Below are 23,715 nucleotides of genomic sequence, written 5' to 3'. Positions count from 1 at the left end.
TGTACTCATTCAGTCTACAAGAATTTATGGTTTTCTATTTCTTTATATCCTTCTTTCTCCCCATCTACCTCTGCCTATTTTTTATACTCAGCTGAGCAGAGCGCCCAGAATATACTCTTTGTTCGCATAACGGTAATCCGTAATGGCATAAACTAATCGAGATAGATATAGACTTCTATATATCAAAATGATCTCGGCAAAAAAAGAAAATCACTTAACCGTCCGTCCGTCCGTCTATCCGTCCGTTAACACGATAACTTGAGTAAATTTTGAGGTATCTTGATGAAATTTGGTATGTAGGTTCCTGGGCACTCATCTCAGATCGCTATTTAAAATGAACGAAATCGGACTATAACAACGCCCACTTTTTCGATATCGAAAATTTCGAAAAACCGAAAAAGTGCGATAATTGATTACCAAAGACGGATAAAGCGATGAAACTTGGTAGATGAGTTGGACTTATGACGCAGAATAGAAAATTAGTAAAATTTTGGACAATGGGCGGTGCCCACTTTTAAAAGAAGGTAATTTAAAAGTTTTGCAAGCTGTAATTTGACAGTCGTGGAAGATATCATGATGAGATTTGGTAGGAACGTTACTACTATTACTATATGTGTTCCAAATAAAAATTAGCAAAAATCGGCTGACGAACACGCCCACTTTATAAAAAAAAATTTTTTTAAGTCAAATTTTAACAAAAATGTTTTATATCTTTACAGTATATAAGTAAATCATGTCAACGTTCAACTCCAGTAATTATATATTGCAACAAAATACAAAAATAAAAGAAAATTTCAAAATGGACGTGGCTCCGCCCTTATTCATTTAATTTGCCTAGAATACTTTTAATGCAATAAGTCGAAAAAAAATTTACCAATCCCTCTTAAATTTGGTAGGGGCATAGATTCTGTGACGATAACTGTTTTCTGTGAAAATGGGCGAAAACTGTGAAGCCACGCCCAGTTTTTATATACAGTCGACCGTCTGTCCTTCTGCTCGGCCGTTAACACGATAACTTGAGCAAAAATCGATATATCTTTACTAAACTTATTTCACGAACTTATCTGAACTCACTTTATCTTGGTATAAAAAATGGCCGAAATCCGACTATGACCACGGCCACTTTTTCGATATCGAAAATTACGAAAAATGAAAAAATGCCATAATTCTATACCAAATATGAAAAAAAGGGATGAAGCATGGTAATTGGATTGGTTTATTGACGCAAAATATAACTTTAGAAAAAACTTTGTAAAATGGGTGTGACACCTACCATATTAAGTAGAAGAAAATGCAAAAGTTCTGCAGGGCGAAAACAAAAGCCTTTGGAATCTTGGCAGGAATACTCTTCGTGGTATTACATATATAAATAAATCAGCGGTACCAGACAGATGATGTTCTGGGTCACCCTGGTCCACATTTTGGCCGATATCTCGAAAACGCCTTCTGATATACAACTAAGGGCGTCCACCTATAGAACTATGGCCCACTCCCTTTTAAATAATCAATAACACCTTTCATTTGATACCCATGTCATATAAACACAGTCCAGGGTTACCCTTGGTTCATTTTCCTACATGGTGATTTTCCCTTGTTTTGTCTCCAAAGCTCTCAGCTGAGTATGTAAAGTTCGGTTACACCCGAACTTAGCCTTCCTTACTTGTTTCCTTTTCCCTCTCTTCCTAATCTTCTCCCACTCCCCTATCATACCCTTTCGTCCATTCCTTACGTTAAGTACCCATATCGTAAAAACGTACGGCAACAGCTGCTAAAGGATACAGATATCGCAAGGTTAGTCTATATTAAAGCCGCCATCTACAGCTTTCATTTATTACCCATATTGTACATACAAATTCTAGCACCCAGTGGTATGAAATATAGTTTAGAACCTATTCACCCTGGCATATTGATTCTTTCAACCATAGCTGGAATCAATCCGAGCACAGACAATTATTCTCAAATCTTTTGACGGTGTAAGTCAACAACTATCTGCCAAAGTTTCTCAGAATGGTTCGTAAGGCATTTCCGATACTCGGTTTTTCTGTTTTTTGAAATATTGACTACTCTAACACAGACACGGGCATTAATTTTTTTGATACAATATACTTCATTAATTGAAATGTCTCAATGTTAAATTGATTGGTCTTTACGCATTCAGTATGCATTGAGATTAGGTTGGACGTTGCGTATGCGTTACATAAGCGCTCTGTCAATATTATGTTACGTATACGACATGTCAGTCTTACCAGCCTATGCAGTCTTATAACATTTACAGTGGGGCGCAGAAATTTGTCTATAGTATATGATCTGAAGATGAAGAAGTGAAAGAAGACGGACGTGTTTTTATTTGATCCGTGTCAGTTTTTATTTTCTTGCGCAATTGGGCTTTTAATTTTTAATCTGAATTGTTAAATAAACTCGTTGATGAGCAAAAAATATAAAATCCAAATTGGAATTTGTGAAAACAGTGACTTTGTCAACAAATTTTTATGAAGAAGTGGTGGCGGATTAGGCAAACTGCCGCCGTCTGAATGCAAAGAATGCTAGGTAAAACTAGTGCAAATAGACGATGCGATTTCATGTTCGGGTGGATGTGGATCTTGTTTCTGCATAAAATGCAGCACCATGAAAAGAACAGAAATTAAACTATTGAGTGAAAATGCTAATTTAAAGTGGTTTTGCAATCAATGCTGGGTATGTGATACTAATACCAAATTTATTGAAATAAAACATTTGATACAAAGTTGTGATCAAAAGAGACTAGGAAAGACAGAAATGAAGGATATAATTGAAGAAGCATTATTTCACAAAATACAGCAGTTGAAAGTTAGTCTGATGACTGATTTCAATTCACTGCTTGAACATAATGTAGAAATTAAAATTATCAAATGAGAAAAGATATTATGTCTGAGTTATCACAAACAATAGAAAATAATAGCGAAAAATTAAATGAAGTTTTGGCGGGTACCAGCCTAAACAACAACACAAAGGTAAACAAAAAAATTACATATGCACAAGCAGCCTCACAAAGTGAAAATAGGATTGTTATTAAACCGAAAGACAAAGCAAAGAAAAATAAACACACCAAAGTAGCGCTTAAAACAGTCATCGAACCAACCGAATGTCATGTCACAGCAGTAAAAGAGATCAACAACGGTGGGATAGTAGTGCAATGCAAGAATAAGGAATCATGCGAACTATTGCAGAAAAAGATAGCGGAACAAATTGGGAATGAATACGATATGGAAAAAACAAAAGACAAGAGAGAGATTAAAAAAATATTTAAAGTTATAGGTTTAACTGAGAGGCTTAGCAGTGAGCGATTGATAGAATGTATTACAAAACAAAATAGCATATGGGAGGGTAAACAATTCAAAGTTGTAAAGGTTTTTGAAAATTTCAGTCGAAGAGAAGAATGCTTCAATGTTCTTGTTGAAACAGATATAGAAACATACGAAAATATTATTAAACAAAAGAGAATTAATGTAGAATGGGACTCTTGCATAATTACTGATTATGAAAGAGTATTTAGATGCTTTAAATGTTTGGGATTTAATCACAAGGCAGTTGAATGTATCAATAAAAAGCATGTAGTAGATGTGGAGGCAATCACGATTTCAGAGATTGTGTATCAAATGTATATAATTGTGTAAACTGTTGTGAGCTAGTCCAGAAAAAATTGATAGAGACTGATGTACACCATGCTGCGTTTAGTAAGGAATGCCCAACATATAAAAGATATATTCAAAGCAAATCCTAAACTAGAAAGTAGCACTTAAATAATCTAATTTGTCTTTATCTTAATATAAATAGTAATGTAAGTAATAAAAAGGGGAAAATTTTAGAATAGCACCCCCCGAGTTCGGGGTAAAACTTGGTATCAAATGAAAATGGGAGCTGTCCCGATAACAAATATATATATTTTAAAGTGCGCAAACTTATAATTTAAAAGTTATTTGTTGTTAAAGTTTGCAAATTTAGCAAATTTCTATAGCACTTTAAATTACAATTTACACATCTTTCGAAACCTTAATCTACATACATATCTATATAAATTGGCAACGATAAACTTAAATTGCATTTTTGTATATTTCACATTTAATTTTTGCATTGTTTTTACTTATTATTAATGTTTTTATTAAATCAATCGCGCTTTTGTAGCAACATGCACATTTATATATATATATATATATATATATTTTATTGATGACATTATTATATATATATATATATATATATATTTTATTGATGACATTATTACAAAGCTGTGCTGCCACATAAACAAAAAAAAAAACAAAAAATATTACCTTACCACCATTCAGTTAATAAAGAAAAGGGAAAATATATATTTTTACTACTCATTTTGAAAAGTTGAAACACCTTTCCGCGTAGGCGGCCTTCGGCCCCGCGCTTTTAAAAAATAACCCTGGGCTACGCCATGCCAAGTCCGGGTGTGTGGTATAACCGTGGCTACCGCCACGGTGATGTCCTTCTGCGTAATACAACCTTCTGCGCAGAAGGGTGTACTTATTCGCACCCCACATAAATAGATCAGACCAGCTTATTATATATAAAATTAGATAAATTAACTGATCGGATAAATACGAAAATAAATAAAAATAGTCATGATAGCAAAATGATGTGGAAATATCTAAAACAGGCCATAAGTATGGGAAAAGAAGATACATCAATAAAGAAGATTGTAATAAACGGTCAAATATATAATAGCGAATCGGAAATATTTTGTTGATAGTATTACTGATATTTGTAAAAATATAGAGGTATTTGATAGAGAAGTATATATAACTAATCAAAGAAACTGCGTTTTTAAATTTGTCAAAGTTGGATCAGATGACATCGCTCAACTTGTCAGTAAGTTCAAAGCTGTGAGAGGTGGAAAAAAAATTATTATCAGATGGTGTGGTGAAAGATGCAACCCCCTATTTGGGCTTCTTCTATTCTCAAATAGTAAATGAAAGTTTAAGTAGTGGCATAGTGCCAGTATGTGGAAAACTTCAACAATTGTTCCTATAGAGAAAGTTAAAAATACTATTAAAGCAGAAGAGTTACGGCCCATAAATTCATTGCCCAGCGATGAAAAAATTTTAGAACTTGTGGTAAAGAACCAATTAATTCAGTACTTAGAAAAAAATAAGATACTTATACATCAACAATCAGGCTTTAGAAAAAATCATTCCTGTGAAACAGCCTTAAATATGGTTTTAGCTGAATGAAAAGATGATCTTAGTAATAAAATGTCGATTTTAGCAGTTTTTGTTGATCTTAAAAGAGCTTTTGAAACCATAGATATAAAAATACTAGTGGAAATATTATCAGACATAGGCATTCAAGGTTTAGAACTAGACTGGTTTAAAAGTTCATTGGCTCATCGTTGTCAGATGAAGTGGATGTTAGGGTTGGGCTTCCACAAGGCTCTGTCCTCGCTCCAATTTTATTCAACATTTACATTAATGATATTAATTCAATTTTGAAATATAGTTCAATAAAATTTTTTGCTGACGATGCACTAATTTGGATAAGTGGTAGAAACGAAAATTATTTAAGAAATAAATTACAAAGTGACTTAAATGCCATTTATATTTGGTTGTGCGCTAACAAACTTAAACTTAATATCGAAAAAACTAAATACATGTTAATAACTAGAAAGAATGTTTCCGATATTGGTACTCTCAAAATAAATAATTCAGAAATTGAAAACGTAGATTCTATTAAATTCCTTGGTATCGTAATAGATTATAAATTAAAATTCAACGCCCATGTCGCTTATATAATAAAAAAAAATAGCAACTAAAATATGGTTTATGCAAAGAACCTGCAAAAACCTAAGTAATTAATATAAAACTAAAGTATATCGATCCGTTGTTGAACCTTACTTTTTATATTGCTCTACAATTTTATTTGTTATGAAAGATTCGCAAATCGATAAATTGCAAAAAATGCAGAATAAAGCTATGCGATTCATCTTAAACAAACGTTATGATACCCCAATAAAAGATATGCTACTTAGTTTAAATTATATGAGCGTGAAGCAACAAATATTTTTCTTTACGATGAAGTTTATATACAATATAAAAACCGGAAATTTACCTGAATACTTAAGAACAAATATTAGAGTTAATTATGATGTCCATGGAAGAAATACAAGACAAAGAAATGATTTCAAATTACCTAATTATAAAACAGAATCTGAACAGAATAGTCTTTTTTACAAAGGGTTAAAATACTTCAATGAACTACTTGAATACATAAAAAATAGTGATAATAACTTGTTTAAAAAAAGGTTATACACTTACGTCAAATCTATGAGGATAAAATAAATACTAAGATCTGAGCTGGTTTGTGATACGTATTCCTAATTTATATATCTAATTCTAAAATTACAGATTTCCTCGTTTATATATATATATATATATATATATACATATATCTATTTCAGGGATGCACCTTAACGTTAAGCTAATCGTTTATCAAAAAATTTCCACCGTTTCCGTTGAAACACTTCGAAATATTATCGATAAAGAAATTATCAAGATAAATTGTATCTCGTTTTTAACCGAAACGAAAAGCTTTCGTTAACGTTAAAAACGTTAACGAAAACGTGATACTTTATGTTTGAATTGTGCTGGCAATGCTATAGCCATGGTGAAGCCGTAAGGTGGCAACAACGAGCGCACATACACACACAAACTCTATGTAATTTGTTTGTGTAATTCGTTGGTGGTAATGTCAAAAATACTCTGAGAAATGTTCGTACTGTCAAAATTCATGAGAAAAGTTGCAATCAGCTTGGATAATGCTTTCACCTTTAATGACTCCGCCATCAATCAGCTTTGCCAGCATAGTTTGAAATTAATAATCAACATAAACGATTTGATTTCGTTTTGATATGGCAGAAAACGAAACGAAATCATTTCGTTAATTTGACGATCTTAACGTTAATAAACGAAACGAAATTACTTCGTTTCGTTTATTAACGTTGATTATCGTAACGAAATGATATCGTTTCGTTGGTTAAGCATGCCTGATCTATTTAAACTGATGTACCTATTGTTAAACTACTGTACCTATTGTTAATTAATGCAATAATTTTTTTTCAATTATATAAGCTAGGCTCTTCGGGTCATAATAAATAAATGAAATGAAAAATGAAATGAAAAATCTTTTTTCGTAGTTTTCACGTGAAAACATAGTTAGTACACTAAGCGACACACATAAGAAGTTCTGCAAAATTCTAGAAAATTACTCTAATTTTGGCCTAATTTTTAAAACTGTTAATCTTGATTTTTAAAATGTTTTGTGTATGCGGTTTTGCATTAACTTTGGATTTCAAGAAAATCGACTGCATTTTCAAATATTTTCTGAAAATAAAATATATTGTCACTTTCGCGTACATAACACAATAAGTACTATGTTTTTCAAATTAAAATAAATGTTCCCAATACAATATGGTTCACTAAAGAGCTGAGGTCTTTAAAAAACAGAAAATCGCGCTTCTTCAAATTATTCAAAAGGTCGGCCCTCACTCCGATTACTTGCAGTACTCTATTTTGCGTCATAAATATTTTCAATTAAACAAAAGGTGCTATAATACGTACATCTGTAAGATGAAAAGGAAAATAACTTGCAATCCGAAAGCCTTCTATGATTTCGTGAACTCTAAACGTAGGGTTAAAGGGTTTCCCTCGGCTTTAAAATACCAGGACGATTTGTCAAGCGACGATCAAGATATTGCTAACTTCTTTGCACAATTTTTCAAGTTCAACTATTCCACTGAATTTAATGCTTTTTCAGATGAATATCCATTTCAACTTAATTCACTTAATACAATTAATATTCCGGAAATATCTCCAGATGAAGTTTTTTGATATTTAACGTCTTTGAAGAATCTTACAAGTACGGTTCAGATTTAATTCCCACTTGTTTTCTTAAAAAATGCGCTGAACACATTTATCAGCCTCTAACTGATTTATTCAATCTGTCCCTAAAACGTGAAGTCTTTCCTTCTTTCTTTTCTCATACGCCTTCACAAAAGTGGTAATAGGTCGTGTGTAGAAAACTATCGAGGAATAGCAAAGTTGTCGGCCATCCCAAAGTTGTTTGAAGCTATCTTTACCAATCAGCTAACATTTTCCATTTCTACTTTGATTGCAGAACCGCAACACGGATTCTGTAAAGGCAAATCTACCATTACTAATCTACTTGAATTCACAACTCGTGTTTCTAATGGATTTAGAGAAAATCTTCACACCGATGTTATTCACACTGATTTCAGCAAAGCATTTGACAAAGTATCCCACTCCTTACTTATCTTCAAGCTGGATCGGCTTGGCTTCCAACCTGGTCTCACTCAGTGGATCTCGTCATATCTCTGCGGTCGAACGCAAAAAGTTATTTTTAAAAATACTTTTTCAAATATCATCGATGTTCCCTCTGGCGTCCCACAAGGTGGTCTGTACCACTATAATATATTCCAAAATCTTAATGTATGCTGATGATGTACAACCTTTTAGGTCTTATGCGTCTATCGAAGAACGTCCCTTGCTTCAAGCGGATTTAAACTGCCTAGTTACTAAGTGCAATGTAAATTCAATGCCGCTGAGCCTCAATAAATGCAAATTCATGTGCCTCTCTCGAAGATCTTTGCCAGCAGCCTCTTACGTAATTAATAATTTTTGTCTTCTATCAGTAAACTATTTTGTGGACTTGGGAGTCACGATAGATGCTAAACTTAGTTTCAACTTTCATATTAATGCTACTGTCAATAAGGCTAGAGGTGTTCTTTCATTCGTGAAACGGTGGTCCAAAGAATTTAGTGACCTTTATGTAACTAAAGCTCTTTTCATCACTTTAGTTAGACCGATACTAGAATACGGATCAATAGTCTGGCATCCACAACACCGAATTCATCCAGATAGACTTGAATCAATACAAAAGCAATTTCTACTTTTCTCTTTAAGGAATTTTTAGTGGGACTCTGCGTATAATCTACCACCTTATACTAGTCGGTTGAAGCTTATCAATCTTCCAACTCTGGCAAGTCGTAAAGAAACGTTAGGCGTTATATTTATGACTAAACTCCTGGCGGCCACCGTGGTGTGATGGTAGCGTGCTCCGCCTAGCACACAGTATGCCCTGGGTTCGAACCCCGGGCAAAGCAACATCAAAATTTTAGAAATAAGGTTTTTAAATTAGAAGAAAATTTTTCTAAGCGGGGTCGCCCCTCGGCAGTGTTTGGCAAGCGCTCCGGGTGTATTTCTGCCATGAAAAGCTCTCAGTGAAAACTCACCGTTCGGAGTCGGCATAAAACATGTAGGTCCCATCCGGCCAATTTGTAGGGAAAATCAAGAGGAGGACGACGCAAATTGGAAGAGAAGCTCGGCCTTAGATCTCTTCGGAGGTTATCGCGCCTTACATTTTTTTAAACTCCTGAATGGATTGATTTCTAGTCCAATTCTTTTGAACGAAGTAACCTTTAACGTGCCATCACGGGTGTCAAGACATTACAAACCTCTTCTTTTGAGGCAGTGTAGAACTAATTTCGAATTAAATGAACCTTTTCGGTGTTTGTGTCATGATGTTAACACTCGTTCTAATTCATTTGATATAACGGATTCACTTTTACCCTAAAAAGAAAACTGTCTTATCCTATCTTAACTCTTAACAAAAAAAAAATCAAATAAACTAAAAATGTTCACTTATTTAACAATGTAGTATGTATATGTATAAATTCTAACTGTTATTTATAGTACTCAGCTGATGATTTTTATTCTGTAGCTGAGCAGTTTTGGATCTCGACGCTTAGCAAACCTCCGCCTATCAACAACTCGGAAAAAACAAATCCGTGCGTCATGCGGATGCACCCCTCGCGCCGGTCGGCCGGGCTTTGGAGGGTATTAATCCGTTGGGTATTATTATTATTATTTTATCTGGCAAAAAGTGCGATAGAGATTGTTTTGATCCTCATTTTAAATGTCGTACTTAACCCGCTCCTGCATTCGCTGTACTGGAGTTAATCTTTACGCTGTATCTCACTTCTGCCAAACGTAATACCATCACTTTTATTGCCATTAATGTTTTCATTTATCAGTTATAAACACTTTTAAGTAATTTCCCATAAATCACGCAAATCCTTAGATGCCAGTCAGATTTTACAATTTTTATAAAAAATGCTATTAATTTTGTTATGAACTATTTTTGAACTACGAAATGTATTTACATAAAATGCTTAATTCTAATTACCCGGTAAAACAGCTGACTTTATTTAAAGTTTATTATACAAACCCTTAGACGGTTGTCTGTGGAGGCACTACAACACTTTTATAAGAGTACTAAATTAAATTTAATTTACGTAGCCGTTTAAAAAATTCCAACGAACTTTGCACTTCAATTGTAAACTTTCATATGAAACTTTGACTTTGAAGCCGACTTTAATGAGCCTAGAAATCGCCTTGCTTGTCATATTGCTAGTAAAAAAGGAGCAAAAGTGCTTGAACAGCAATAAACATAGTACAAGTAGCACTCACTCGTTGGCAATATAAGCGCGTATACATATTTACGTACTCCATGCCAATTCACACACTTACACATACATATATTTACGTAGCAAAAAATGTTGTGAGCTTTTATAAGCTCCGATAACAGCTGAGCGCAATGACTCCAACACAGAATGTGTTTTTTTATACTCAACTGAGCAGAGCTCACAATTTGGTATGTATTTAAAATGAACGCAATCGGACTATATAACTAACGCCCACTTTTTCGATATCGAAAATTTCGAAAAACCGAAAAAGTGCGGTAATTCATTACCAAAGACGGATAAAGTGATGAAACTTGGTAGGTGGCTTGACCTTATGACGTAGAATAGAGAATTAGTAAAATTTTGGAAAATGGGGGTGGCACCGCCCACTTTGAAAAGACGGTAATTTAAAAGTTTTGGAAGCTGTAATTTGGCATTCGTTGAAGATATCATGATGAAATTTTGCAGGAACGTTACTCCTGTTACTATATGTGTGCCAAATAAAAATTAGCAAAATCGGATGACCCACTTTAAAAAAAAAAATGTTTAGTCAAATTTTAACAAAAAATTTAATATCTTTACAGTATATAAGTAAATTATGTCAACATTCAACTCCAGTAATGATATGATGCAACAATATTAAAAGATAAAAGTAAATTTCAAAATGGGCGTGGCTCCGCCCTTTTTCATTTAATTTGTCTAGAATACATTTAATGCCATAAAATAAACAAAAATTCACCAATCCTTGTGAAATTTGTGAATTTTTGCTACTAAACTTAGTTCACGTACTTATCTGAACTCATTTTATCTTGGTATTAAAAATGGGTGAAATCCGACTACGAACACGCCCATTTTTTCGGTATCGAAATTTCGAAAAATAAAAAAAAAATGCCATAATTCTATAACAAATACGAAAAAAGAGCTGAAACATGGTGATTCGATTGGTTTTTTGACGCAAAATATAACGTTGGAAAAAACTTTGTAAAATGGGTGTGACACCTACCATATTAAGTAGAAGAAGAAAAGGAAAAAATCATTTTTTTTAATTCGGATAAGCCGTTTCTTTGTTACCAAGCCGTACTTTTATTTTGGCCTTAAAAAATAAAAGTCCGGATTTAACTTTTATTTCAGGACTTTTATTTTTAAAAATCCGGACTCAAAAAATAAAAATACATATTTTACTTTTATATGTGGACTTTTATGGAAAAATTTCGAAAAATAAAAAGGATGCATAATTCGACATAATATTGCTATAGGGATACCTGGGAACTCAAATATTTTCACCTAGGACAATTTTTTGACCAGGATTTTTCGACTCCGAAAAAAAAGTAATTATTATTTTCCGTCCCTGGAGAAAAGCTCAATACGAAAAGAATAAAAAAAATTGCATATTTTAAGGCCAAAATGTTAATTTTTGTTAATTTCAAGTTTTTTCACGTTCTTTGTATAAACATTTTATCCGAGATTACCCTTAGTGAAGGTTAGCTTAGGTTGAACTGGCCAGTCAGAGCTATGGCAATACGGCTTGCTTGCACTCAAGCTATCCCGAGGCCTTTAGTCTTTTTGCAGTTGTTAACGCTATATTCCTGACCATTAGGTCTGCAGGCGGGATTCAATGCTAATCATTGATAACCTGCATATACCCGCTGGTTTTTCAATTTACATACATACTTTTTATGTGGCGTCCACCAAACAGCCACCCCATAATGAAGTATGGGCTTGAAAATTTCGGTAAATACGCAGTGCCGCGGAGACTTTCTTCGCTCTCTCATGCACATGGAATTTACATGACAATTTACTATCTAGTATAATTCTTCTACATTTTGCTCCGTACTTTTTCCCAGCTTGGGCCTATTCCGATTGGAGACCTTATGTTTCCTAGTAAATAATACTAGATCGTTTATCCACGTTGGCGGCTAATCCGACCCCAGATGCCCAGGTATATACAGCCGAAGTGCATGATACATCAGAGAGCAGATTGTTGACAATATGTGTCACTTATCTAACGTGATCTTCATACGCCGAAAGTTTGACTGATCTTGTGTCGAACCGTCTGAGCAATTGTTTGATGGCCAGCGTCTACAACATTGGTGTTAGTACCCCACCCTTTCGCTCTTCTGTTTATAAATTTTGTGACTTCGCATGGACCCCATTCAATAAAGTTGAGACTGCTCGATTCAAGGCATTATTTAAAGCCGTTACTATGTCGAGGAAAACACTTGGGGCATATTTCTTGTGTTCCAGGCATTTCTATATGTTCATGAGCACCGTTTGCAATGCAGTATCGACTGGCTTGCCTTTGTTGTAATCATACAACATGTTGAAGAGAACAATATTTCATTTTTTTACCTAATTTATGTATCTATTAATATCTCTATGGCTTTGAGTAGAAAATATGTATATGAAAATCACAGGCCTACAGTCTTTATGATACAGATGACTGGTTCCTCACGTTTTCGGAATGAACAATTTCGAGCCGTCACCCTTTGTGAAACATTTCTGCAAACATTTTTCTGGAACATTTAAATAGTGAAAACTGAGTTTTTAGTGCAACTTTGTTCTATAATCAACTTGGGCAAAATATTGCAAATTTTGCAAAACGGGTTTGAGATTGGACTATATGGGTTTAGGTCTCATCTACAGTACGAATTTTTCTGCCCCCTCTCTGAGAGAATATAGTTAAATGCGGTTTCTATGTATACTGGGGTGATCCTTAAAAATTAAATTAGCGATTTTCTTCAATATCAAGGGCCAGTTAATGGTGACTTATCCATAACCAGATAAAACAGCTGATCGAACCAACCTTATGGAAATAAATGTAATCGATTAATAGTGCCATACCATAACGCTAAAGCCATAACCATACCATAGCCAACCAATTGATTTTTGGTTTTTCGCCATATCCATAACCTAAAAATATTTGAGTTGGAGAATTTATTAACTTTTTGTAGATTTTATTTATTGTTTCGGATACATTTTGACTAAGAGACTTATTTTTTGTAGTACATGTTTTGTAATTTTTTGCGTTTTCTTCATTTTTATGAAATTTTTACGTGTTTTAGGTTAAGGTGCCAATAACTGTTGCCAATTTGATATGGATAAGTAAAAATATGGTTATGACTATGGCGTTATGACTATGTCAACTTTAACGCAGGCTTCACTCTTTCAAACGGTAATAGCACTGCAAAGTCCACTTTTCTGAAGCTTCGTTTGGTTTCGAATGGCGTCTCTAATGAACATGCATACATTTTTCCTCTTCGCATCACGAATAAACCTTATATAATATGCAAATTTTTTGGTGATTTTACACATACATATATAAATAAATGCATGCGTGTGTACGTAACCGTAAGTAACAGTCAGCATTTCACAGTAAAAACAGTGGGAAACGTCACTTTTATTAACAACCAAACTACAGTCAAGGGTTTTTCTGCTACCGTCGTTGTTATTTTTGTTGTATTTCAGTCAACATAGTGGGTAATTATCCCGAAATGTGAAATGGCTGTTGACCTCAAACGTAACAGTAACCTTGTAGTAACTTTACGAACCTGTCTCGAATTGTCAAAAGTTCTAGAGGTAGATCATTCAGTGGCTGATATAAAAGGGCTTCTAAGCAACCAGTTTTCGGAAATTTAGCCTCTTAAGAACTAGCCCATACAAAAGTGTCTTAGAACTTTCCCTGTGGAACTAATTGAGAACGAGCTGTCTAGTAATATAATATAATACAATTACCACTACCGATGACATTGTCATCTAAAAGCAGGGATAATAATTTTTTTTTTTTTCGGAGTCGAAAAAGTCCCGGTCAAAAATTGTCCTAGATGAAAATGTTTGAGTTCCCAGGTATCCCTATAGCAATATCATGTCGAATCATGCATCCTTTTTATTTTTCAAACTTTTTCCATAAAAGTCCACATATAAAAGTAAAATCTGTATTTTTATTTTTTGAGTCCGGACTTTTAAAAATAAAAGTCCTGAAATAAAAGTTAAATCCGGACTTTTATTTTTTAAGGCCAAAATAAAAGTACGGCTTGATAACAAAGAAACGGCTTATCCGAATTAAACTAATTTTTTTATTTCGGATAAGCCGTTTCTTAGTTATCCAGCGGGACTTTTACTTTGGCCTTAAAAATAAAAGTCCGGATTTAACTTTTATTTCCGAACTTTTATTTTTAAAAGTCCGAGTTTAACTAGTTCTATCGGAATCAAAATATAAAAATCCGAAAATAATTTTTATATTGATCTAAATATATTTAAAGTCCAAAATTAATAGTTTTGCAAGGAATTATATTATTAAAGGAATAACAGTTTCAGCCCCTGTCTAAAAGTGGACAGTTGAAAGCATTCATTCGAAGGTGAGCAAGCTAGAAGTGGGCATTGTGAATCAAACTGAGTGTGATATCTTCTGCATAGACTTCAAAATTCCAAAGGGATTGGATTACCTGATTTGTAATTGACTATCGCTGTCTCATTCTGTATCTCTTTCTATCACCCGCTGAAGATAGCCGGCACTATGTGCCGCGATATTGAACACCCTGTCAAAACGCTAAAAAGTAGCCATATTGAACATCCTGTCAGGCAGTTGACAGATAAGATATCACACTTAATTTGATTCACAATGGAAGTGGTACTGTTATCAAAGGCTTTATTCTACGCTAGTTTTAAGCTTGTCGTTTTTCCCGCTGGGAAATAGTACTAATTCGGTTCATGATTCGTTGGGAAATTTTTATTAGTTTTTGCAAGTCAACATTAACGTTAATGAACTACAATTGTGTATAAAATCGTTTAAAGTATTAAACGAGCGCTCTCGAGAAACCTAAACGGATATTACCTAAAGACGAAAAACTATTAAAACAAGTAAAGGTGTTTAAGTTCGGGTGTAACCGAACATTATATACTCAGTGTGAACTTTAATTGTACATTTCAATTCAGATAAATTACTTTTCTACATAACACGTGGCACCGCCGATTTAAAAAAAATGTCTCCACATTTCCTCTTACAATAAAACTTGATAAGTGAAATATCATTGATTCAAAACTATTTTTTGCTAAGCTATAGCTTTTTATTTTCGTCTACGACCCTTTTAAAAATCTTTTATATAAAAGTGGGCGTGTTCTTTAGCCGTTCTCGTCCATTTTTTAAACGGTTTTATTTAGGTTGACTTGACAGGCTGCATGGCCGTTGTGAACGAATTTTGTAATTAAAATAAAAGTAGGTAACTTCCCGATAAGCTACAAGCTTGAAACTCGGAATATAGTTCAGAACCCGATGACAATGCAATAATCTGAAAAAACTCCGATAGGTGGCACATGGATCGAAATATTTCAAAAAATCGTATTTGTGAATAGAAAGCGACTTATGAAAAAAATCGATGCCAGGTGACGCAAGGAGCGAGATATTCAAAAAAATCGTAGTTGTGGTCCCATTAAGCTCATATTTGGAACACATATTACATACATGAATAGAAAGCGACGTATGAAAAAAATCGCCGCCAGGTGGCGCAAGGAGCGAGATATTCAAAAAAATTGTATTTGTGGTCCCATTAGGCTCATATTTGGAACACATATTACATACATGAATGGAAAGCGACGTATGAAAAAAATCGCCGCCAGGTGACGCAAGGAGCGAGATATTCAAAAAATCGTATTTGTGGTCCGATTAGGCTCATATTTGGAACACATATTACATACATGAATAGAAAGCGACATATAAAAAAATCGCCACCAGGTGGCGCTAGGATCGAGATATTAAAAATACTCGTATTTATGCTCCGATTTGGCTAACATTTGGAACAAATATTTCATACAGTCCGGTAGAAGTGGCATCAAAATATTTTGGAGTTCGAGGAGGGACAAGCATATGTACGTGGCGCTGAGTCGAGTAAAGTCTTTGGAAGGATTATGTGACCTAGATTGTAACAAATTGTCAGGAAAGAGTCCTTGTAACAATGAGTCACTAAATGAACTAAATAGAATGAGAAATAATAGGCAATTAAATAAAGACTAAAAACTTGAAAATAAAATAGTTAAAAAAAATGTTTAAATTAAACAGGTTTATTGAAAACAATACTTACACGAATTAGTAATAATACCAAAAGCTAGAAAATAATTAGGTAGGTCCTAAGTACTAGTCATCACACTCCTCATCAATCTAGAGCGTTGATCAGACAATTAAATAAAAGCGTTGGACGCGTCAAATTTCTATTGATAGTCACATATAAGACCAACTGAACCTTAATAAGGTTATGCTAAGCCTCACATTTTTAGAAACTTCACGCGCCCAACGCTTTTATTTAATTGTCTGATTAACGCCGCAGATTGATGAGGAGTGTGATGACTAGTACTTAGGACCTACCTAATTATTTTCTAGCTTTTGGTATTATTATTACTTCATGTAAGTATTGTTTTTAATAAAAGCGTTTAACTTAAACAAATTTTTTTTAATTATTTTATTCTAGAAATATATATATTTCCTGCTATAGAGAAATTTGTGTACGCAATTTTATTACGATACGTTAATTTTTCTTCGAGTTATGGCTCCCGATACATAGAAGATTGCTTAGTCATAAAAGGGGCGGTGCCACGCCCATTTTTTAAAAGTGGCCGTGGTCCTTAACCGGTTTCGTTAATTTTTCTTCAAAGCATTCCTTATAGTAAAGGCAAGCTCTCTGCCGAATTTTGTTACGATAGGTTTAACGATTTTTGATTTATGATTAATAATATTTGTAAAATTGATTGTATCACAAGTGGGCGGTGCCACGCCCATTTAAAAAATAAAAATTTCAGATTTTTATTCAAAGTCTCAATATCAGTCTATACGTCAATTTTCAACATTCTAGGTGTATTATTTACTAAATAATCAAGTTTTTTTGTGTTTTTCTAAATGTTATATATATGAAAAGTGGGCGTGGTTATCATCCGATTTCGCTCATTTTCAATATCAATCTATTCAGGGTCTAGATAAGTTCGTGTACCAAATTTGGTGCAGATATCAAAGATAATGAATTAATTAATTAAAATACAGTCGTTAAAATAAACACAAAAAACCCCACGAAAATGTATGAAGACTTTTATGCAAGTCTCGCCCAAAAAAAACCTGCGATTACCCTAACCAAAAACATTATGCAAAGTAACGAGTGACGTCACTGGCAGTTTCAACAAGGGTGATTGCTTCTAGAGCCATGGTTCCACATTACAATAAAAAGATGGTTGATGTCATGTGACAATTTCAGGTTTCGCAAGGCGACGGGATGAAGGCATACGCTAGTTAATTAAATCCCTCTTTGCCAAGTTTTTCGAGCATCGCTTGGCTATGCCGTCTGGGCCTACTACTTTAGATGGTTTAGCATGAACGATGACATCTTCAACCTCCTTGGCGGTGATGGTAATTGGTTACGCGCTATGTTTATTCTTGTGTGAGTGTCTGTTTGCCCGCCGTCTGGCGTTGTCAAACGTAGAATGCATTACATATTGTCGGCAGAAGGCGCTCGCACATTTTTTCGCATCCGACACCACTTTATCGCCGAAGGCGATGGATATTTTGCCATTGTTCAATAGGGAATTTACGGTGGACCATAGCTTACCCACATCGGCAGGGAGGTTACAAATCTTTAAGTGCTCCGTCCATTTGTGTTCCTCCACAAGCAATCTGATTGGTTGGTTTATTTCCCTAATTTGGGTGTCGCCGGGATTGTGATGTCTTATAAGGTCACGTTCTCTCGCTAGAGTTGCGGCCTCCGCTGGAAAGTGTGGCCGGAACTCTGGGATTCCTCCGGCGGAAATGAAACAAGCCGACGGATTCGATGATCTTGCGGAAAGGCTCCCCTTGACGGACATCAGTCGAGATAGGGAGGGCAGCAAAACGATTTTCAGTATAAGTTTTGTAATCTTCTCTCTTTCCTTTTTCAAAATTGATGAAAGTGCGTTTTTCAGTAATGATGAAATCGGCAGATCAGTCTGGCGAAAGGAGTATGGGTTGATGGTTGTTGTTGTTGTTGTAGCAGTGCTTCGCCCCATTCAATAGGTGCGACCGATCACAAATTGCCATCAAAATCCTCTAACGGGAGTCCAAGGAAACTTGGGTGGATGGTTGTTGTTGTTGTTGTTGTAGCGATAAGGTTGCTCCCCGAAGGCTTTGGGGAGTGTTATCGATGTGATGGCCCTTTGCCGGATAAAGATCCGGTACGCTCCGGTACCACAGCACCATTAAGGTGCTAGCCCGACCATCTCATTCCCCCCTCACCACCCCCAAGTTCCATGAGGAGCTTGTGGTCGCCAGAGCCTCGTCTGTTAGTGAAACAGGATTCGCCGCGGATAGGTGAGGTTGACAATTGGGTTCGGAGAAGCTATATATTGCCCTGGCAACCAGAAGGATTGCATTACACAACCCCTTGAATCTGGTATTTTAGTCGCCTCTTACGACAGGCATACCTACCGCGGGTATATTCTGATCCCCTAACCCGCTGGGGCGTTGGGTGGATGGTCGGATGCCAAGGTTATCATCGGCTGCCAGTTGACGCAGTTAACAAGTCCTTCGCTCACGATGGAAAAGCTGGCGAACTGTGACAGCTTCCTACCATACGTGTCGCGGCGTCCCCGTTTATCGTGCAAAACGTCGTTTCTTGTATTTGGTCCGCCAACATCTCGCCCCTGTTGTCCGAAGGTAGATCAGAATGCAACAGATCGTGGTGGGCATTGAAATCGCCTAGTATATTCCGATTTTCGCCAGTGAGTAGCGCGCTGATGTCAGGACAGTATCCACTGGGGCAACAGGTTACAGGAGGGATGCAAATGTTGATGATTTCTAAATTTACATAGCCTAACCGGACAAATGTGCCATGACGTTCCAGGACAGTGTCCCTACGGCCGATGTCGGGATCAAATAAATTATATTACATTGAGTGATGGGGGATAAATTGTCCGTCTCCATATCCACTCCCGCGATCTGACCGGGTGTGCAAAGCAGATCTTGCCATGACTTTCGTCTCTTGAATAGCAGCAATGCGGATCTTGCGCCCGTTTCAATATTGTGTGAGTACATTAATTCGCTTTGAATGATTGGCAAACCGTTTACGGTTGATCACAACCTGTTCATACGAGTGGAAAAATTACTTGCCCTCAGCCATTTCCTCCTTCTTGGTCCATTCATTTTTTTTCCACCAGCACGATACGTATTCTGCTCCTTCGAACGTTTTTTGAGAAGCACTGCTGGAAGGGTGTATTAATTACTCGAAACCACTATTCAACCGAATTCTACTACCTTTTAGAGTTGGGATTCAAAGGGTTGTGTGGCGCAATATATAGCTTCTCCAACCCAATAGTCAACTTCACCTTCGAGCGGCGATTCCCGTTTCACTAACAGACGAGGCTCTGGCGACCCCAAGCTCCTCATGGAACTTGGCGGTGGGGAGGGAGGGATGGTCTGCAGGTTTAATGTGGTCATATAAATCGTACTCGAGATGGTGCTGTTACAGGAGCGTACCGGATCTTTATCCGGCAAACGACCATTACATCTATAACACTCCCCAAAGCCTTCGGGGAGTAACCTTATCGCTACAACAACAACCTTTTAAAGTTCAATTGAGTATTGTTTCCTGGTCTGATAAACGCTTATCCATGGGCCATACATGGCGGAACGATACAAGGTGGCAGCATGGGACAGCTAATTATAAACTTTTTTATTTTATTTGATACATCAACTTCCGGCGCAGTACGATTTTGGCATTTGTCTATCGAATTTACAAAAACAAAGTACATTGAATTTTTATTTGTTTGTAGGTATGTAAGCATGCTGCCACCTTGTATCGTTCGCCATGGGGCCATACAAAAAGTAGTACTCTCAAAAATTTTTTACAGAGGAATTCTATTTAAATCTCTTATACAGTTGGCTACCTACCAATCAAACAGAAGGCTAGCAACAAAAGCATGAATTTTTTAATTTAAATTATGTAGATAGGTAACGGTTATAAACTTACATTATTTATTTGGGTAATAGTCTAGTTGAGAGGTCGACTGCTAATACGCTACCAAAAATATCGAGGGAGGTGTCAAACGACGCGTCTTGACATCAGTATTAATAATCCGAAGGCGGAAAATGAAAACTCGTTCAAAAGATACTAACGAAAAACCGCCACGGTGATACACAATTTTTTTTGTGGGTACAACACAACAACAACCACATGAAAATCGCCGACTTCAACTGCAAATATCTGCGGACAGATTTTCTTTTCCGCCTTCGGATTATTGTTCTCGAGATTAATACGCGTCTTTTGACACCTCTCTCGATATTTTTGGTAGCGTATTAGCAGTCGACCCCTCAACTAGACTTTTACCTTTATTTGAATTAAATATTTTAAAACTGTACATGTGAACTAGCACTATTAGTGGAAAAATTACATTTACAAATTATATTTCTTACTTTAGTAAATTGGAAATTCATTGTCTATTTGGTAATGCCATGTATGAAGTCCACCCATAATGTCACGTATCATACGCAAAGGATGTCTATTAGACATATGCTCTACTGCTATCTGAGAATCATTACCTCTGCGACAATATAAAATAATCGGCATACTTTCATCAGCTAACTCTTCAGCACAAAGTTGCATATATTTATTTTCTAATATATCTTTAAGTGGCACATTCATAGCCAAGGGGAGGCGGCAAATTTCAAACTCATTAGGCGGTCTTACATCAATTAGTAAATGCCTTTGTGGCTGCAATGCAATGTACTCGAATACAGTTAAACGCTCTTCGCGCGTTAATATCTGAAGCATTTGATTACGATCTGTTGCATGCATACTACAGAAATGTTCATAGTCAATTAGTTGCGTAAGCATTGGTTTATCTGAGCATATTTTACAATCTTTACGACGACCACGTAATGTTATATTTCTAAATACACAATTCTTTCCATCGAAGACCAGCAGCCTGCCAGCTAAGGTCTCCCCAACTCCAGTCGCAACTTTAATAGCTTCTAAGGCCTGCATAGAACCGATTATACCAGTAATGGCACCCATTACTCCACCATCACCACAATTTGTAACAGCATTCGGTGGTGGCGGTACAGGAAATAAGCATCTATAACATGGACATGTATCGCCATAATTATAAACAGTTAACTGCCCATCGAGCTGCAAGGCACTACCAGATACCAGAGGTTTTTGTGACAGCACACAAGCATCATTAAGTAAGTAACGTGTTACAACGTTATCTGTGCAATCCAAAACGACATCATATCGCTCTATAATAGAAATTGCATTCCTGCTTGTCAGCATTTCTTTGTATTTATCAATTTGACAATTTGGATTGATGCGTTTAAGTGCACGTTCCCCAGATTCAACTTTAGCCATACCAATCGTTCCTTCAGTGTGTAATGTTTGGCGATGTAAATTACTGCGGTCAACTTCATCATAGTCTACTAAGCCTAAACGGCCACTACCTGCTGCAATCAAATACTGTGCAGCTGGACAGCCCAACCCTCCCATGCCCACAATGAGAAATGATGTATTTTTAAGCTTCATTTGTGCTGAAACCCCAAAATCGGGTAGTATGAGCTGTCGGCTAAAACGTTCAATCTCATCATTTGTAAGATCGTTGACACGCGGTGTGGTAATATTGGACTTACTATCTTTGTTGACGTCGTCTGCGTCATTAGCATTAGCACATCTTGTTTCCCGTAATTTGTGAAGCTGCTGCGACTTGGCATCGAATTTTCGCTGGAGATTTTGTATCTCCCTGTTTATATTATCCAGCTCCTCTAAAAGATTTTCCTCTTCTGAGGTCATTCTGATGATTAATTGTATTTTAAATCAATAAAAAAAATGCCTATTTTCACTATGCAAATTTGTGCATTTTAGGAAAAGCAAATTATCGATATTTTCAGTTTCGATAGATCGATAGTCCTGATATGACTTTAGTTTGCTATTTGTATCCATCGAATAAGTACAATAAGATTTTTGTATAAATGTCGAAGTATCAGACACTGAAAAATCTTTATAAATTGCCCACAAAATCTTAATTTGCATTGTGTTTGATTTATGCCTCTTGTGTATGCTATCGAGTCGAGCCATTGCTATTTCATAGTCGGTAAAACATTTTGTCGTACACATTTCTATCGCGATGCTGTCACTCAATTTCGCGTGTGCAACAGCAAAACCGCGACCAATGGTCCACACAGATACCGTACGTTATGCATGGGCGTAAATTCATTTGTAATGTCCCATTTGGGGGGTTATTTTAAATTGCTTCTTCACATTTTCATGAGGTATTTTAGATTGTTTTAAAGGATCATATTAATTAAACAATTCATCCTCATTCCAGCAATCACCATATATATTAATATAAACTTCTTAGAAATTTGTAGAAGGTAATTTTAAATACCCACCAATCAGGTACATTACAAATGAAAATCAAACTGACGTCTCTTATTATTTGTATCCTCTTTGGTTTAACGGAACTTTAATTGCAACTTTCTGAGCTAATAGGACTGACACATAAGATGTTTGAGGCAGCATTATGCATTGAATTATGACTACTATTTATTGACAAATGTGGCTCCCATGCAATTACATGCAATCTACTCGTCTGTGAGATAGATACGTAGCTAGATTTTAAACACACTTGTTTAATTAAACTCCGCAAAACACATGCGTCGCTGCATGCTGCATTGCCTGTTTAAACAAAATATGCTTCAAAAAATCAATGATCGGTAACAAAATACTTAAACAATCACGAACACGCACAAAATACCGGTAAATGTCTAGTTAAGGGGTCGACTGCTAATACGCTACCAAAAATATCGGGAGAGGTGTCAAAAGAAGCGTATTGACCTCGAGAACAATAATCCGAGGGCGGACAAGAAAAATTTTATCTGTCCGCAGATATTTGCAGTTGAAGTTGGCGATTTTCATGTGGTTGTTGTAATGTTGTATTACCCACAAAAAAATTGTGAACATAAGTGTTTTGCGAGGATATAGTTTTGGTCTCAAAACCGGTGTTGGACCCACCCAGTGTAATTTTTTATAAGCGCGGCCGAAGGCCGCCAATGCAGAAAGGTGTTCTGCACAAAAATACTATGGATACCACCCCCGGTTTCGGAAGGACCCGCGGGTAATTTTCGGGTTTTCGTTAATATCTTTTGAACGAGCTAACATTTTTATATTCCGCTTTCGGATTAT

The 23,715-nt window shown here is 35.7% G+C and overlaps 2 protein-coding genes across 3 annotated transcripts in view; both read right to left on the bottom strand.

The window, feature by feature from the left end:
• Window positions 1-23,715, bottom strand: part of Corin (corin serine peptidase) — a 215,946-nt gene that overhangs the window by 184,154 nt on the left and 8,077 nt on the right. The window contains exon 1 of one of the 2 annotated variants that reach the window (XM_067775197.1): window positions 22,164-22,279. The exons of the other annotated variant lie outside the window; for it this stretch is intronic. The gene's annotated coding sequence lies outside the window, so the exon portion shown is untranslated. Of the gene's footprint in view, window positions 1-22,163; window positions 22,280-23,715 lie in introns of those variants that run through there. 2 annotated transcript variants of the gene reach the window in all.
• Window positions 20,395-22,551, bottom strand: Uba4 (Ubiquitin-like activating enzyme 4). Its single transcript, XM_067775210.1, has one exon. It carries the CDS (start codon window positions 22,321-22,323, stop codon window positions 20,956-20,958), a length of 1,368 nt encoding a protein of 455 aa, XP_067631311.1. The 5' UTR covers window positions 22,324-22,551; the 3' UTR covers window positions 20,395-20,955.

Source organism: Eurosta solidaginis, chromosome 3 (genome assembly GCF_040869045.1).
Source record: "Eurosta solidaginis isolate ZX-2024a chromosome 3, ASM4086904v1, whole genome shotgun sequence".
NCBI lineage: Eukaryota > Metazoa > Arthropoda > Insecta > Diptera > Tephritidae > Eurosta > Eurosta solidaginis.
The sequence above is the reverse complement of the archived record's forward strand: the minus strand, read 5'-3'. Positions and strand labels throughout refer to the sequence as shown.